The sequence below is a fragment of the Microcebus murinus genome, chromosome 5, assembly GCF_040939455.1.
Source record: "Microcebus murinus isolate Inina chromosome 5, M.murinus_Inina_mat1.0, whole genome shotgun sequence".
Taxonomy (NCBI): domain Eukaryota; kingdom Metazoa; phylum Chordata; class Mammalia; order Primates; family Cheirogaleidae; genus Microcebus; species Microcebus murinus.
This window is the reverse complement of record NC_134108.1, coordinates 9,441,484-9,459,370: the sequence shown is the minus strand read 5'-3', so window position 1 is coordinate 9,459,370 and position 17,887 is coordinate 9,441,484. Positions and strand designations below refer to the sequence as shown.

The 17,887-nt window shown below is 38.4% G+C and overlaps 2 protein-coding genes across 3 annotated transcripts in view; both read right to left on the bottom strand.

Annotated features, from left to right (window-relative positions):
* Positions 1-17,887, bottom strand: part of TMEM242 (transmembrane protein 242) — a 33,422-nt gene that overhangs the window by 11,029 nt on the left and 4,506 nt on the right. For both annotated transcript variants that reach the window (XR_012919247.1, XM_012759678.2), the window contains exon 3: positions 15,765-15,902. Coding sequence is in view for 1 of the 2 variants with exons in the window: in XM_012759678.2 (XP_012615132.1) it covers positions 15,765-15,902 (138 nt within the window). In the remaining variant the exon portion in view is untranslated. The remainder of the gene's footprint in view (positions 1-15,764; positions 15,903-17,887) is intronic.
* LOC105868617 (L-lactate dehydrogenase A-like 6B) lies at positions 124-15,852 on the bottom strand. The gene is made up of 2 exons (XM_076002843.1): positions 15,765-15,852; positions 124-2,600 (listed from the first exon to the last, which is right to left on the bottom strand). Exon 2 carries the CDS (start codon positions 2,001-2,003, stop codon positions 858-860), a length of 1,146 nt encoding a protein of 381 aa, XP_075858958.1. The 5' UTR covers positions 2,004-2,600; positions 15,765-15,852; the 3' UTR covers positions 124-857.

Genomic DNA, 17,887 nt, shown 5'->3' with positions numbered 1-17,887 from the left:
CTTGTCCCCAACCCCTGGCTGATGGACTGATACTGGTCTGTGGCCTCTTAGGGACTGGGCCACAGAGCTCCGCTGCCCCCCTACCTTGTTATCTGCCCCCCCCCCCACCGTGGAAAAACTGACCTCTATGAAACTTGGAGGTGGGGCATGCACACAGTAGGTGAATAAAGCTTCATACCTTTATCTGTATTTACAGCCACTCCCCATTGCTCACATCACCCTCTGAGCTCTGCCTCTCCTTCTGTTGAAAAATTGTCTTCCATGAAACCGGTCCCTGGTACTAAAAAGGTTTGGGGACTGCTGGTCTAGCTGACAGGCTGTCCCAAGGGAATGAAGGCAACCCTGAGATGGATCCATGACAAAAAGCACTTCTGTGTGTACATACTTTTATTTTTACACTGTAGAGGTTACAACTTTTTTTAGAGCATATAAATGAACTTAGGTATAAGCCAGCCAGAGTGAAAGAATTAGCATGTATCTAATGAAAAGAACCAAAATTTCTAGAACATAAGAAACACCTACATCCTGCTTTTTTTGGGGGTGGGGGACCAAAAGGCAACTACATAAAAGGCAACTACTGGCACATCAGAGGCACCATAAACACCTTCTTTCATACAGTTACTTGGGAACTGTAAAAAGGTAAGTATCATACAGCATCTGAATGCTAAATAAACAGTGAAGTTATTCTACCCACTCTCCCATTTCCATCTTTTAGGAATTCAAGTTTATTCAAAAGTTTGACATATATAATCCTATATCTATATCTACTATCTCTTCTTTAATAATTTCAGAATGGTAGTTTGACACATACAATCCTATATCTACTATCTCTTCTTCAATCATTTTAGAATGACAGTTTAAAGTTTGAGCTCCTTCTGAATTTCCCAAAGTGTTTTTGCGCTCTTCGTTAGACGGGCTTCCTCTTCATGGGTCAGTTTTATTTTTATAATGTGTGTAATACCATTCTCTCCCAGGATACAAGGAACACTAAGGAATACTTCTTCATTTACTCCATAGAGGCCCTTAATTATGGTGGAAACTGGATGTGTTCTCCTCAGATTCTTCAAAATACTTTCTGTTAAATCAGCTACAGATAGGCCAATGGCCCAATTAGTATAACCTTTCATTTTAATAATCTCATAGGCACTGGCAATCACATCTTTGTGGACATTTCCCCATTGCTCAGGGTCTTTATCAGTTCCTATGGCTGCATTCAGATTCTTCAAAGGGACACCAGCAATATTCACTCCACTCCACACAGGAACACTTGAGTCTCCATGCTCTCCAAGGACCCATCCATGACAGCTTTCAGAGTGGATACCAAGCTTTTGCCCAATCAAAAAACGAAAACGAGCAGTATCCAGATTACAGCCACTTCCAATAACACGGTTTTTGGGAAAAGTACTCAACTTCCAGGCTACGTAAGTTAAGATATCCACTGGATTTGAAACAATAATCATCTTGCAGTGGGGGCTGTACTGGATAATACTGGAAATCATTGATTTGAAGATGGCCACGTTTCTCTGGACTAAATTGAGGCGTGTTTCTCCCTTTTCTTGGCGTGCACCTGCTGTGATAATCACTAGGTTGGAGCATGCCGTGACACTGTAATCTTTGCTGCAAGCAATAGTTGGCATTTTCACGAAAGGGCTGCCATGTTGAAGATCCATCGTCTCACCCTTCATTCTGCCTTCATCAAGATCTACAAGGGCAAGTTCATCACTCAAGCCTTTTAGTAGGATGCTGATAGCACAGGCCATGCCAACCGACCCAGTGCCTATAATGGAGACCTTGTTGTTGCGAACCGGGCCCTCCGCCGCGAAGCTCTTCAGCAGTTCCCCCTTCACGGTCGCTATGTTGGCCGCGGGGGTGCAGAGCCAGGTGCCCCTCAGAGGGACGCGCGCGGCGCCATGGGGACTCACAGCCATCCCTGGGCATGGGAAATTTGCTCCCGCAGAGCTCACTCTCCGGCTGGCCCGCAGAACTGCCACAGCCCAGCTCATGGCCACTCACTCAAGAGGCGGAGGAAGAGAAAGGGAAGACGCTTCAGGCAACAACGGACGGAGGCCAAAATGGCTGGTGACCGTTGGCCGCTTCTGTTGCCGTCCACTGCGGCTGCGCAGGCCCCGCCCCCAGACCGCTACTGCGCATGCTCTCAGCAGGTGCTCAGTCTGAGGGGGAAAGGCTTTTTTTTTTTTTTTTTTTTACTAGGAAGTGAATCCTGGAGTTAGTTTTACAAACATGGATTCTCAACATTTGACATGTTTAACAGGCCAACTCCCAGAGCCCTAGAATTCATTTTCTATTTTCAGTATGTGTGCCAAATGAAAATGCTTCTGTTCACTAGAGAGGAAAACAAGGGTAAGACTTCTGAGCCATAGCCTGCCGGGAAGAACAGGTGCGTGCGCTGTCTCCGCTCAGCCGCTGCGCCGCTTCCCAGGGACGGGAGAGGTGGGACTCCACTGCCTTCACGCCAGGCCTGACCGGGACCCACGGTCAGCGGGAGCTTGACAGCAGGGGAAGGGGCCCACTGTGAGTTACTCCAATACTAAAATCTCACTGCAGCAGGATGCCGAGCCTTTCTCATGCCACAGGAAACCCTGTGAGTGTGAGTCCTGATTAAAAACGACTTCCCAAGTAGAAAGATGGTGACGTAACCCTCTATTAAAAAGAAGCTATCTCTTAAATGTTTTTAAAATGGCAACTTTTAACCAGTGTACAAATCAGATTATTGACTAAAATAAGGAAATAAAATATTACCTGGTACAACATGGCATCAGTATGCCTCACCTCCACTGCAGTTCTCTGGGAACTCTTATGAACTAAATTCTTTTCGAATTTCTGAGGCAGTGTCAACTTTACATCTGATGAAGTGTATACCCTAATAAACCCAATAAACTACAAAAGCCCCCAAAACAGCACTTTCTTCCCATTTATAAACAGAATTGTAACTGTGTAATGATTCGTCAAAAGCTCTCCCTTGCGTTCTAAGAGAGCAATATGCTCTCCCCAGCCAGGCTCCCTGGTACACATAGTCCCCTCACAGTCAGCAAAAAAACCTTCAGTTTTAGAATAATGAATCCTGACAAAATGAATAATTTATATTCAGGACTTGAAAAGCTATTCTTATTCTTTTACCATGGAAATGTGGTCCAAGAAGAGAGGAACAGGAAGCAGAGGAGTTGGTGAGAGGTGGGGAAGTATGGCAATTAGTGGAGTTCCTGCAGGCCGTGTTGGCTCACTTTCCATACTGGAGGGGTTAGACACCCTGTTTAGATGGTACAGAGCCACGAGCTCCATGACACATGAAATTGTAAGAGCACCAGGTACATGAATGCTCTATGCACTGGTGGCCAGATTTATGGGAACCATTTGTCAAATTAAAAACCGGAATTTTAGAAGTGATCATCTTTATTTAATGTTGCCAGCATTTTAGAGGGAACCTTTTAAAGGACCAACTTTTGACTGCTGTTGTTTCTTTTATCCCAGATATCACTTCAAATGTTTTAACGTTATATCTGTTCCTACCTTCTTCCTGTGACCAGTCAAGTCATTTTTCAAGATAAGTGTTCTTGAACATGAAATTCAAGGACATAAAGACTCTTAGCTACATGGCTTCTGTCTACAATTTTCGTCCTAGAGTTTGAGCCTCTTCAGAAATACAATCTCTATGATAGCTGCCTCTTCAGTTGTTTCCCCTTAGCCACAACTAAATCAATTTTGAGGGAGAGAAAAACTCTCCAAAACAAAAATACACTAAACAAAGCAGCTTTTCTTATTTACAAGAAGTCCCAAGATAGAAAGGAAAGCATTAAGAAAGACGAAGAGACGTACATGACCTCCAGAGCGGATTTAGGTCTACTCAAAGAGGTGGAAAGCCAAATATAGCTAGACAGCTCCCTAATGACTTTCTATCTTAGGTGACTCATTATTCCTTTTGAATTGAAAACCTAACTCAAATTATCTTCTCAAAGTGCAGTACAGTGTTATAGCTGATAGCAGCATTATACCTTAATACTTTTGGTTACACCACTTAGAACAGACAAAGCAGAAATGAAGACAACCAGCAGGTCTCTGGACCAAGAATGGCTGCAACCAAGTCACACTATACCTTTCACCTGGACTCTCACACCCAGCTCCATCATCCTCCTTTTTCTATCTAGGAGTCCAGTTCTAATATTCCATCCTTTGACAAATGCTCATCAATCTCCCAAGCAGAATTGACTATTTTTATTTATTTATTGAAACAGAGTCTGGCTCTGTCACCTTGGAATAGAGTGCTGTGGTGTCAGCACAGCTCACAGCAACCTCAAACTCCTGTGCTCAAGCAATCCTCCTGCCTCAGCCTCCCAAGTAGCTGTGATTACAAGCATGTGCCACCATGCCCAGCTAATTTTTCTATTTTTAGTAGAGATGGGGGTCTTGCTCTTCTTCAGGCTGGTCTCAAACTCCTGACCTCAAGTGATCCTCCTGCCTCAGCCTCCCAGAGTGCTAGGATTACAGGTGTGAGCTCCCGGCCCAGAAGTGACTTTTTAAACTCTTATGTCACCATTGTATTTGGTACCTCTCTCCAGTATAGGATTTATTACACACAATTAAATGTAAAATACATATGAATGTGTCACTTGAAGAAGGATCACCTCTTATTTACCAACATATCCCTGTTGTCTGGAACAAAGCTGGGCACATGAGTAAGGATTCACTACATGTTTGTTGTAGCAAAGAATGAGTCGATAACTATAAACTGAATAGGCTAGAGAGAGGGCTAAAAGGTGAGAGAGAGAGATGGAAAGGCTAAGCTAGAGAACCCACCTGGTGCCAGAGTTCTGAAAACAGGGGTCAGTAAAATGGGTAGGTGTTGCCCATTTGGGGTATCATGGCAAGGTTGATGCATAGATTTCAAATAAAGCTTGGATAAGGTAAAATATTTCTTAACTATTTCAAGGCCAATACTTATCTTTACCAAGTTAAAACATGCCAAAAAACCAAAATAACAAAAGACACCACACTAAAAAAACCTGTAGTGCCAAAAACCCAGCAAAACAAATATGCAATGGCAGAGAGATTATTTTTATCCTCTAAGGTTATTTAAAAGTTTTGTTCTTTGGAAAGCTTTTTTAAAAGCAGCACACAAAACCTTTGCTTTGGGGAAAAAAAGAAGAAATGAAAGTAGTGTTAATTAATATTATAAGCTGATCTGAAATAGGCTATAAATTCACAAGCATGCAAGGAAAACATTATTTAAACACAATTATTTTAAAAGTCATCTTTGTGATTTGAAAATCATTAAATGCAAATTGTAGTTTTAAAACAAAATAGTGAGCAATAATTATATTGCTCATAGATACTAAAATCCATATAACTTTGTAATCCTCACATGGGGGTCTTTACAGATACCACCAGTACATGAAAGTGTTTTCCTTTGTCAGCAACACTGGGAAAGCTGGAGGAGAACAAAAACGGGGCCACAAAGTCTGCCTTCCAGGTAGAATAAAGGTAGAAAGTTAATTCAAAGAGCAACACTGGGATCAACTTCCTATTTACATTACTTAAATATTAGAAAATGAATTTATTTTCAAAATCTTCTAATAAATTATCCAAATCACATTTTTCTTTAAAAGTATCATCTTATACATAATTTTTGATACAATGTAAAAGAGCCACTTGTATTAATCACTAAAAAGGAAAAAAAAAAGGAAATTCCTAATGTGGCACAAAACATGAAAAACAAATAAATTAAAATTCATTAGTATGTATTTAAGTACCCTAAATCCTATCTATCTAAAAATTGAGAAGGTTTAACTTGATAGCTAATTGCATAGGTGCTGTAAGGAGCTGGACTGAGGGCAGAAAGGGGAGATAGTGGAGTCAGTGAACATAGGTAACTCTTTTGGGAAATTTTTTCTACGAAGGGAGCAGAAAAATGGGCTGGTAGCTGGAGAAGCATAAAGAATATCAAGAGAGAATTTTGAGAGGTGGGAGGAACTAGAGCATATCTGTATACTGGAGCAGAGAGGGAAGAAGTGACAATTAGCAAAGGCTGAGGATAATGACAGGATCAAGGTCCCTGGGTAGGTGACAAGGGATGGGATATAATACCCAAAGGGTGGGGTGAAGGGGAAGCCTTTGGCAGCAGCATGGACCTTTTGTCCTTGTTAACAGGAAGAAGGGCAGAGTGCGTGGTACAGATGCAGGTGAAGTCCAGGGAAGAGGAAGGGCAGAGCACTCTGGTTGTGGAGTGGAGAAGGGATTGCAGAGAGGCAAGGCGGAAGGCAGGAAGAACAGAGAAAGCTGTTAGGATCTTCTCAGAGCAAGAAGGGGCCCCCAACCATCATGGCTGTGGGGGTGGGGAGAAGCAGGACTTGGTGCCTGAGTAGATACAGGAGTGAGAAAGAGTGAGGTCCTGAACGGCAATCTGGTTTTTCTCTCTGGGCAGCTTTGTGGGTGATGCTGCCATTCATGGGAGAGTGACCCAGGAGTAGGCTGCGGGTCGTGAGTAAATGACAGCTCCGTGGGGAACACATAGGATACCTGCAGGACAGCCAAGTGTCAGCGTCCAGACAAGTGGGCCCATGAGCCTGGAGCTCAGGGTGTGGATGAAGTCACCAGAGTGGCTGGACCCTGTGAAGGACAGATGAGGGCAAGGAAGAAACCTGAAGCATGATTGTGTGTAGAATAAAGCAGCAGCATTTCAGAAGCAAATGCAACAGAAATTATGAGAGCCTAATTAGGGTTGAGAAAAATTATTAAAAGAATAAAAGCCCAGAATCTGTTAGCACCAGAAGCAAACAATAACTGATAGATCTGAGTCATCAAGAAAAAGTTAAAATTATGCTCAGCACAATTTACATAGTGGAAAGATGTCTAGCACACACAAAAAAAGATTTCTTCTTAAAATTGTTAGAAATATTTCAGTTAGGAAAATTCAGTTTGAGAGAACATGACATTTTCTGATTTCTGATAAATGAATATTTATATTCTGTACATAAATATACCAACTATATATTAATATAATATTGTTCCACAGAGTTTTAGATATTTTCGACTGACCAATCATAGGTCACTCTTAAAATGAAGCTTAAGGGGAAAGCATACACTGTCAGGTCTTCAGTCTACAAGGCTTTATTTAGAGAAATCTCACGTAAGCTCAATTTTCTAAGCTTAGTGTAAGAAATAAGGACAAAGAAAAAGAAAACCCAAATGAAATCAAGATGCCTTTCCTCCTGTGGACTAAGGCTGGGAACATTCTCAAGGTGACTAAGCCTGATTTGTGTCAGGCCTCTAAACAAGAAGGCTTTTATGGCAGAGCTTATCTTTCCCATTAAGTGTTGCACATTCCCGCTTTATAAAATGCTTGGGGCCCTATTTTACTTATAAAGGAGACCGGTGGGTTTCTAAGGAGGCATTTTGGAACTATTCCTAAACAACTGATTCCCCTTCTGGCTTAAAAAATAAAGTACATTGGTCATTATCTCCTATTTTAAACTGAGCCAGTCCCTGTGAATCAGTGTCTGTCATCAAATTGCTCCTCCACATCTATATCAAGTGCTCCAGCACTGTGATGTTACGCCCATTAGAGCTGCAGTGGAATGGGAAATAGGGTTTTAGAGATGCTCCCGTCACCTTAGACTTGAACTTACTAACTGATGCATAGTCCTACTTCTAGTTCATTTTCAAATGATTCCAGGAAAATATTCCTCAATCCTTCAGCTGTTTGAAGGCTCAAGAGCTTGACAGATGGAACTACCTCTGCAAGATCACGAAGACTCTGTTCTAGGAGTTCTAGTAAGCACTATGAAGAAGAGGAAGTGAGGCGAGTAGGCTGATGTATGGTAATCAGAATAAGAAACTGAAGCTTGCTTCCTGGGGGCAGAAGCTGGTAGAGATCTGTGGAAGTACTGAAATTAGATTAGGCAAGGACCCAGAAGGGAAATGGCCACTTTTCAGACTTCCCTTGAAGACTACTCAGAAGTGGCTGCCATTAGACAATTTGCCAGGAGATTCAGATTTGTTTTTAATCTTTGACCTAAACCACTGAAAAATATATAGCACTTAAAGTCTATTTCCCTTCTTAGATATCGTCAAAGTTTAAAATTTCTAAGCTTTTCTGTAGTTTTATTTTCATATAGAGTTCTAGAAGTCACTCTACAGTACTGCCTCATTTGAGATGAATAAGTAAAAGTAGTGTAGGAATAATTTACTAATAAGAGATACACCAGAATATTAGTAAAAACTGAAATTAACAAAGAGTCAAAAGAAAAAAAATTGATTGTAATTATTAGCAAAAGCCCTCAGGTCATAAGGTTATTAAGAAGGGAGCCTTAATATTAACATTAAAATTATACTTAAGGGCAGCTACAAAAAAGAACTGGAGTAAATAAATTTTCTTAAGACTCCATCCAATATTATCCTAGAGGAAAGATATAATATTAGTTCCATTAAAGGCTCTACCTTATAATACAGAAGTCAAATTTCCATTTTTAGAGAAATATTTAAAACATATCGGTTTTATTTACATGTTTTACTTGTTATTTTTTAGAGAAAAGGAGACCTGAACTCTTGAGAAAGCAGCAACCTCTATCAGCAAATGAGGAGGCAAGATAAGGGCCTGGAAAGGTTGTAAGGCTCCAATCACAATTTATTTCCATAAAGGCCTTTCTAGCAGCAGGGACTCAGGAGAGATGTGGTAAAAAAAGATTATTTTCCATCTATCAGATTGGCAAAAATTTCAGAGTAATAGAAGCCACTGATGGCAAACGTGCTAGGAACTTACATGCATTGTTGATATCTTCTAAACTGTGTAAACTTTTCTGGAGGGCTGTTTACCAACAGGTATCCAAAACATTTTTAAAACACACATTTATTCAACAGATTTGTCTTTAGGAGAAATATCTCAAACAAGAAAAGCGCAATAAGATATATGCCTCCAGGTTCACTATGGGGTTTAATAGTGAAAAATGACAATCTAAATGCCATTGGCAGGAGACTGATTAAGTAGATTATAACATACAATAGAGAACCATGTATTCATTAAAAGTGATGGAGATTTATATACTCTGCTTTGCAGAGATGTTTCTGTGACTTTTAGTGAAAAAAGATGTCAGAGTAGCACCTATAGTAAAACAGCATTTCTATATAAGTATATGAATATGCCTACAGAAGATGGTCTAGAAGGATATTTCTACTGCAATTATGATTAGAGCTTAGTGGGATTTTTGCTTCCTTTTTTGTACTTTTCTACACTGATTTTTTTTTTAAACAAGTACATGTTTTTACAGAAAAAAACCCATCTTAGTGTTTAAAAAGATGGGTCCTATATATATTTTTCTTTAAAACTAAACATCAATATATGTAAATAAAGATAAACATCTCATATCCCATAGTAAAAGGGTAAAAAACAAACAAATCAAAAACTCCTTTTATTTATATTTTAATTTTAAAATTTAAATCTCTGGACAATTTAAAGTATTTCATAATAACTAAGAACACTCTCATTCATGGTTTTTTTTTTTTTTTTTTTGAGACAGAGTCTCACTTTGTTGCCCAGGCTAGAGTGAGTGCCATGGCGTCAGCCTCGCTCACAGCAACCTCAATCTCCGGGGCTCAGCGATCCTACTGCCTCAGCCTCCCGAGTAGCTGGGACTACAGGCATGCGCCACCATGCCCGGCTAATTTTTTGTATATATATTTTTAGTTGGTCAATTAATTTATTTCTATTTTTGGTAGAGACAGGGTCTCGCTCAGGCTGGTTTCGAACTCCTAACCTTGAGCAATCCGCCCGCCTCGGCCTCCCAAAGTGCTAGGATTACAGGCGTGAGCCACCACGCCCGGCCTTCATTCATGGTTTTTTTAATCACAATTGAGGTTTTAGCTCCTATGAGGGCAAAGCTACAAATTATCTACGAATTTTTACTACACCAGGCATCATGAATACATTGCACACAAGCCCCAGCAAAGGGCAGCAGTGGTGATGCTGCCAGGCCTTTGAGATAACAACCTTCTCACAGGCATAGCACAGACAGCCTTTTACAAAGTTCTACTCATATCAACCAGGAATTATTTAGACATCTAGTGTTTCTCCTTCTAAGGGGGAAAAAAAAGACAAGATAGTCTAGTTATAAATATGCTAAAACTCTTCAGAAATCCTTCAAAGTATCAATACCTACTATAAATAAAAAGTTAAGTCATTACTCTTAACACGTAAATAACTGTAAATAGCAAGGTTTCTTCATTTTTCCCAATAATTAGGGAATTACCAGTTAGTGTTAGAGCTCCTTAGAGTGTTTACCTCAACTATTCACTAAACTTAAACACTCTGCCCTGATCAAACAATCTAATCATAATGCCGGTATACACTCACCGGCCTGAATGGTCGTCTCCCAGGATCATGTGTGCAGCTGATTTAGGGGACCAAGAACCAACCAATAGGAAATGTTCATCTTTTTTTTGCACAGTGAAGTTATTGTGATAAAATTAGTGCTATCTCAATCATAATCAAATGGTAAAATACCATAATTCAAAGTAGCCAATGAACACAAACTGAGCAATCCAGCCGTGTTTGCTGGCCCATGAGCTGACCAGGGCATCAGAGTGGATACTGAACCTGGGCTGTTCCTATCCAAAGGCAGGGAGGGTCCCATCTTCAATGCTGGACAAATTTACCTGCTTGGTCTGCTAACAAGATAGCTTCCACTAGCTCTCATTCTTTGGAACCTGAGTGATATACCATTGTGCAAAATACAAAATATTTATATTTAACGTACTATATGTATTCTATATGAAATGAAATTCTATAATAATTATGAATAAACAAAGAGTAAAACCACAATATTTTAAAGAAACTGAAGAGTTTTGCTTTAAGCATTTTTAACATGTTCTCTTTTAGGCCAGCAGATGTAGCTGTGAATTAACAGGAAATACAAGCACTTTCATCAAGCTGCTCTAGGTCAGCCAATAGATGGCACTCTTTTTTTGGAACTAGGTTTATTTAGAGATTTAATACCACTCAAGGTAGCTACCAACAATTATTTGACTTGAGTTGATTCTGATTTATCTAAATGTATCTAGAATGATCATCAACCATTTCAGTGCATAGACTCGGACCATTTCTGTTCAACATTTTCTGACTAAGACTGTTTTCCTTATTCATAAAAGTGATGTTTCTCAATAAGAGGCAGTATTTAGTGATAAAAGTTCATCACTGGACTCAGGGCAACCTCGTAATAATCATCAAAGCTTTCTAAATGCAGAGCTGAAATATACCATATTTCTCTCTGCAAGCTTCAGAGCAGGGTCATGTCATAAGAATTTACTTGGAAAGTCAACAGGTAAGACTTAACAGTCTACAGGCCAGGGCTGTGGGGGGCCTGTCTTAGCACACTGCCTAGCTCAGAGTAGGTACACAAGGACTTTTGAATGAACAAACTAATAAATTAATAAATGCTACTACCTTCAAAATTTGTCACCTTGAAAAGGTTATCAGTGGGTTCATTTTTGTGTGAGACTTCTCAGACATGGAGATCAAACTGATATGCTTTAAGATCTGCGTATAGGGAAAGAATACATTTGCATTCTCTCTTTTTAGTTAGACACAAAGATGCAATACAAAAGGATTCTACCTTTTTTTTTTTTTTTTTTTTTTTTTTGAGACACAGTCTCACTCTGTTGTCTGAGCTGGAATGCAGTTGGCGTCATCATAGCTTACTGCAACCTCAAACTCCTGGGCTCAAGTGATCTTCCTGCCTCAGCCTCCCAAGAATCTGGGACTATAGGCCACCTGGCTAATTTCTGTATTGTTTGTAGAAGATGGGGTCTTGCTATGTTGCTTAGGTTGGTCTCAAACACTTGGCCTCAAATGATCCTCCTGCCTCAGCCTCCCAAAGTGCTAGGATTACAGGCGTGAACCACCACACCCAGCCAGATTCCACATATTCTTATGTTTAGTAGTGCCAATCAGAAAATATTTTTATATTCCCAAAATATTTTATTTAGGCAATAATCTTCTTATTAGTACCATAAAATAAAGAAGTTCATGTTCTAGGAATGAAAATAGCAGTCTCATCCATAAAGCCCAAATTCTCAAGCATATAATTTAGATAACCTAATTTTTGTTAGTCTATGAAAATTTGGATTGATTCATTCTTATGACTCTTCTAAATCAAGGGCTATTCATATTTTCAAACACCTTAAAATTTTACTACTCAGTTTATGACTTACATTACTAAGCACTAGTAACATTGAAACATTACCTATCAATTCCAATTCCATGCAGTCCATGTAGAGTGCTAACAGACTGTCATTTTTATACAAACTAGAAGCTTAATAACTTTATTACAAAGTATTGCTTAGTAATCTGAAGACTCAGACCTGGATTCAAATTTTAACTCTGCCAGTTACAAGCTATGTGATCTTGGGCAAGTGACTTAACCTCGTTGAGGCTCCATATCCCCAGTTATAAAATGGGAGATATTAATATCTGCTATGTTGTTATTAAGATTAATCTGCTTTGTCTAAAATGTCTGGTACAATGCCTGAAATGGAAGAAGAGATTTTATATTGGTCAAAAACAAAACTGAGGTAACAGCAAAAATCATGAAAAATCTTCAGTATAGTTTTCTGTCTTTTCCTCATAATCCCTAACTTAGCATCACAAACAATGACTAGCCAGCAAAGTTACTTTAAAAATAAAGGTTAGTTAGACTAGAAGAAAAGCACACTCATTTGTCTATCGGTGTACTGTGAGTGAAAAGTACAATAATGCCTATGTTTAATTATGATTAAACTAAATGTGAAAAACTCAAAAATGATCATGAGGGTTGTTCCAGCAATTCTCCCACTCGCCTCAGTTTCTCCCTCTTTACTGAATTACTCCCATCAGCATACACATGCTGTTAATTCTCCCTACTTAAAAAAATGAAAACAAAAAACCTCTCTCTTGACCCCACTCTTCCTTCCAGCTATGACCCCATTTCCTTCTTTCACTTTATAGCAAAACTCAAGATGTGCCTAGACATACTGCCTGCGATTTCCCCGTTTTCTTTTGAATCCACTCCACTAAGGCTCACTTACCCATTTCACCAAAGATTGCCACATTGCTGAACTCAGTGAATTATCAGTCCTCAACTTATGTGACAACCACCAGCACACAACACAGTCAATCACTTCTCCTTGAAATGTTTTCTTTACCTGGTGTTCCAAGTCACCATTCTGGTTTTCTCCATCTCTTTAGTAGAAAAATCTCCTTTGCTACTTTCTTTTCATTCCCCAACCTCTAAACCTTAAGAGTAGCCAAGGGCTCTTTCCTCAGAGCTCTCCTCTTTTCTTTCTTTCTTTCATTTATTTATTTTATTTCGGCATATTATGGGGGTACAGATTTTAAGGTTTCAATAAATGCCCTTTCCCCCCTTCCCCACACAAGTCTGAGTCTCCAGCATGACCCCAGATGGTGCACATCTTCTCTTTTCTACGTTCATTGGCTTCATGAGCTAATCTGGTCTCCTGGCTTTAAATACTACCCATAAATTGATGAGTTTCAAATATTTATCTTCACCTTGTATCCCTCCCCAGAACTCTGAACTTCGATATCTAATGCTTACTTGACTCTAACAGATGTCTCAGAATCACATGTCCCAGACTGAGCTCCTGACATTATCCCCAGTGCTGCTCCTCTCACTCTGGTCCCCATCCATTCTCCAGCTGCTCATGCCAAAAGTCTTGGTGACATCCTTGACTTCACTTTTCCACATACTCCACATCCAATCTATAACAAATCCTTGGTGACTCTACCTCGGAAAATATCCAGAATCTCTTTTCATCAACTCCACTGTTGCCACCTATTCCAAGCTACTATCAATTCTCACCTGTCACAAAGAGCCTGGTCAACAGAACTTCCTACCAGTTGTTTAAAAATAGGAATGCAATCATTCTTAATGTATACCTTTTTAGCCTGGGGTATAAATTGTATATATACACACACACACACACACGCAGATATATACACATATATACACATATACACACACATACATAGGCTTTTAGGATTTTTTTCCAATAATGTGTAAACAACACATTAATAATTTAAATAGTTAATTTTAAAATGCTTTAACTATTTTACAAGGATGTTTATATATATATACACAGATGCCAAACAGCATAGAAAGTTGTTGCACATTAATAATTTTATAGAACAAATAGCTAACATCAATTTATATAGAATGAACATTAGCTATGAATTAGTCATTGCTTAATTATATTTGAAGTTTCACTACCTTCAAAAATTTATTAGGCCATTAAATATAAAATGTCCAATTTCAAATCAAAAGTTTAGTTTATTGTATCTCAAACAAGCAGCAGTACAATTAATCAAAGTATGTACCTAAACTATCAACATAATTTTGCCATCTTAGTGGTAGCTTGTTTATGCCAGCAGCAAAGAAACCTAGAGAGAGTGGCGATGAAATCACGAAAGGCCTTTTACACAGCTTGTTGAGAATTGAATATTTTTCCTTGCAAGAAGTTGTCCAAAGCCTGGAAGAAGTGGTAGTCAGTTGGTGCAAGGTCTGTTGATTACAGTGGACAACAGAGTTTCCAAGTACAGACTCTGTAGTTTGAACAGCATTGTTTGTGCAACATGTGGTCGGGCGCTGCCTTGCAAGAGGATTGGCCCGTCTCTACTGACTAATCTCGACTGCTTAATTGCAAGCATTCTCATCATTTCACCCAACTGGTTGCAGTAGACATCTGCTGTAATCGACTGACCAGGTTTCATGAAGCTATAGTGGATAGTACCAGTGCTGGACCACCAGACGGACACCATTAGGTTTTTTTGATGAATATTCGGTTTTGGACTGTGTTTTGGCACTTCACCTTTAACCTACCATTGTGCCAAATGCTTGTGATTGTCAAAAAGAACCCATTTTTCAGCATACATAATAATACAATGTAGAAATGGTTCACCTTTATATTGTGACAGCAAAGAAAGGGAAACTTTGAGACGATTTCTCTTCTGATGCTTGCTTAATTTAATTCACACGGTGCCCATCTATCTAGTTTCTTTACCTTGCCCATTTGTTTCAAATGACCCAATATTATTGGAATACTAATGTCAAACCTTGCCACCAATTCACTTGTAGGTTAAGATATATTCACTTTCACTACAGCTTTCAGCTCATAATTATCCACCTTGGTCTCAGGTCACCTGTGTGGCTCATTTTCAAGATGAATATCACCAGAACAGAACTTCTGAAACCATTGATGGATGTACTGTGTGTACATTAGCCACATCCTCCCCAAACACTTCATTGATATTTCAAGCTGTCTGCACTGCCTTGGTTCTACAATGGAACTCATATTTGAAAATAACACACATTTTTGACTTATCCATGGTTTTACAAAAATTGCCCTTAAAAAAACTTTGAAAGATAATCACAAGCCAAACCATTCATTTGAAAGAATGTGGATGTACCTTCACAATAAAAATAAAACAAGAAGTTTCAAAGTGAAATGTCAGAGATATCAAATGTCAAACTTAGTACTTAAGGAAACTGGATATTTCATACTTAATAACCTAATAAATTAATTATTTATAATTTAGTAGTAATGAGAAGTTGCCTAGTTATTAGCAAGAATTTAGTGACATACTCTGTCATCACTTCCTAAGGCAGTGACCACACTACATATAAATTTGAAAACCAGGAAAATTTAGACTGCAGTGCAGAAAGTAGAACAAAAATCCAGATAGCAATTAAAGGATTATAGTTACTTACACTGTGAACTCCTAAAGCTTTCCAGACTGCAAAGCTGATCACACCAACCCCACACCATGCGTAAAGCGAGCCCCAGCCCAGAGCTCGCAAGGCAAGGGAAGACCCACTCTCCGGTAAGGCAGCTGTGGCCATACTTCCCTGAAACGAAGACAGAAAGGTTTGGGTAAAAATAATCAGTTTGGAAAGAATAAGTATTCTGGGAGTGTCTGAAATTAATTACAGTCTGTGTAAGCAACATATTAGGAAGCCCAACCAACTCAAGGTCAAATACCAGCTTTGCTACTTAATAACTGCATGCCTTCCCTGACTGACAAATATTTGAGTATGCGGAGCACTGTGCCTATTAATTCTTCCAGGAAAACTCTAGAACATTCTGTCAAGATTTCTCTATCTCCTATTCACTGGCATTTTTATTAGAATGACCTTAAACTAGTTAGCTAATCTGGTAAGAGACAGCAAATGTATAACATCCTGTCTTCCATCTGGAAATAAATTTCCATTTATTAGAATCCTTTTATCTTCTAGAATAATTTTCTTTACATTGCTCAACCTATTTTTCTTAATATAGATTTTTCTTATGCATGCATGGTTTGTGATTGTGAATGTTGTCCACAGCACACAGAAAGACTGTTTATCTGTAGCCCCATGCCCCTACCATGACTAGATCTACAGGTACTCTGTATTCTCTGCCTTACACTTTTTGTAGACATACCTTAGATCCAACCAGATCATCAAGAGATTTTTCATTAGCCATTCTGTGACAAAAAGAATACACTCACTCATCTTATTCTTTTTCCCATGTTGCTGTAATTTTGGAGTGGTTCCCTAGATACTACAGATCGCACATAAATGCGCAGATTTTAATTGGCCTGAATTTTCATCCAGAAGCATTAGCATTAACCAAATATTATTAAACCAGTGTCAGTTTAAGGGCTTTGGCCTAAATTTTATTTCAAAAACATATATTAAAAATACATTTTTCCCTAGGAAGAAATTAGCCTGTGTAAATGTGTGTATGTGTATATATATATATATGTGTGTGTGTGTGTGTGTATGTATTTCCATATGTATACATAAATATATTTAAAAGTATATAAACCCACATTTGTTTTGCTAAATCAAGTAAAAAGATAATTATGTATGAAAATAATCCTTAAGAAATAGCAATTTTCACAATAAATTAAATCTTAATTTTGCCTTTTAGATTTTTTTTTAAAAAACAGGTACAGGTCTATTGGTCTCATAAACTGTGAAATGAGTTATTTTTAGTTATTGTCTAGGTACTTCCAAAAATGAATTTTAGTGGAACTTGATATTAAAAATTGATCTGTCCTTATTAAGTTTTAAAAAATCTAGTCACAAGTTTTGTCACAAGCTTTTTCCTCTGGGGGGAGAATGTCTCATGATGTTCATATACCCTGTTCAAAATTTCAAAATGAACATTAGTTAACTTGCTGCAGGAAAAGACTGACTTGTCAAAAATAAAGATCTTTGGATCTTTAGATATAGCCACACATATATGTGGTATCCCCGTGATAAAACAAAAAAATTATTCTCTATATGAAAACTCTGTATTTATAATACCTCTTGTGCCTGAAGACATGGGTGCCCCTTATCTTCTAACACTTACCAGAACCTTTGAGAAAGCAGGTGACTAAAATTAATCATTCACACACATAGAAACTATCAAGTGCAAATTGTTCAGTTTGCAAAAGGTCAACTACATACCTACAAATGAGGTTCATATTTTTAGTCTTTCTTCAGTTTAATCCTCGGATAAATTTTATGTACACTGAACATTTTTAAAAAGAATGTTCAATCTTATTATCTCCCCTATAGAGCATTCTTATCTGATAACAATATTTTGATGTGTTTACATCACAGTAATAGCTGGCTGTGTTTTTATAACATATGTAATATATTTTTTTAAAGATTTATTTTTATAATTTCCCAGAAGTTGTAGCTATATCAAAAAGATGAATGACAACTTGCCCTTTTTATCTACTCATTACACAAATGGGTCTTGACAGAACTCATAGTTATCTGATAATTTTTGTCACACCAATATTAAGATACGCAGGGGCACTGAATTATTTTATTTTTTTTAATTCACTCCACCAGGT

Bases quoted from the DNA above. Each gene is read 5' to 3' on its own strand.
- LOC105868617 (XM_076002843.1), bottom strand. From the start codon at position 2,003: ATGAGCTGGGCTGTGGCAGTTCTGCGGGCCAGCCGGAGAGTGAGCTCT.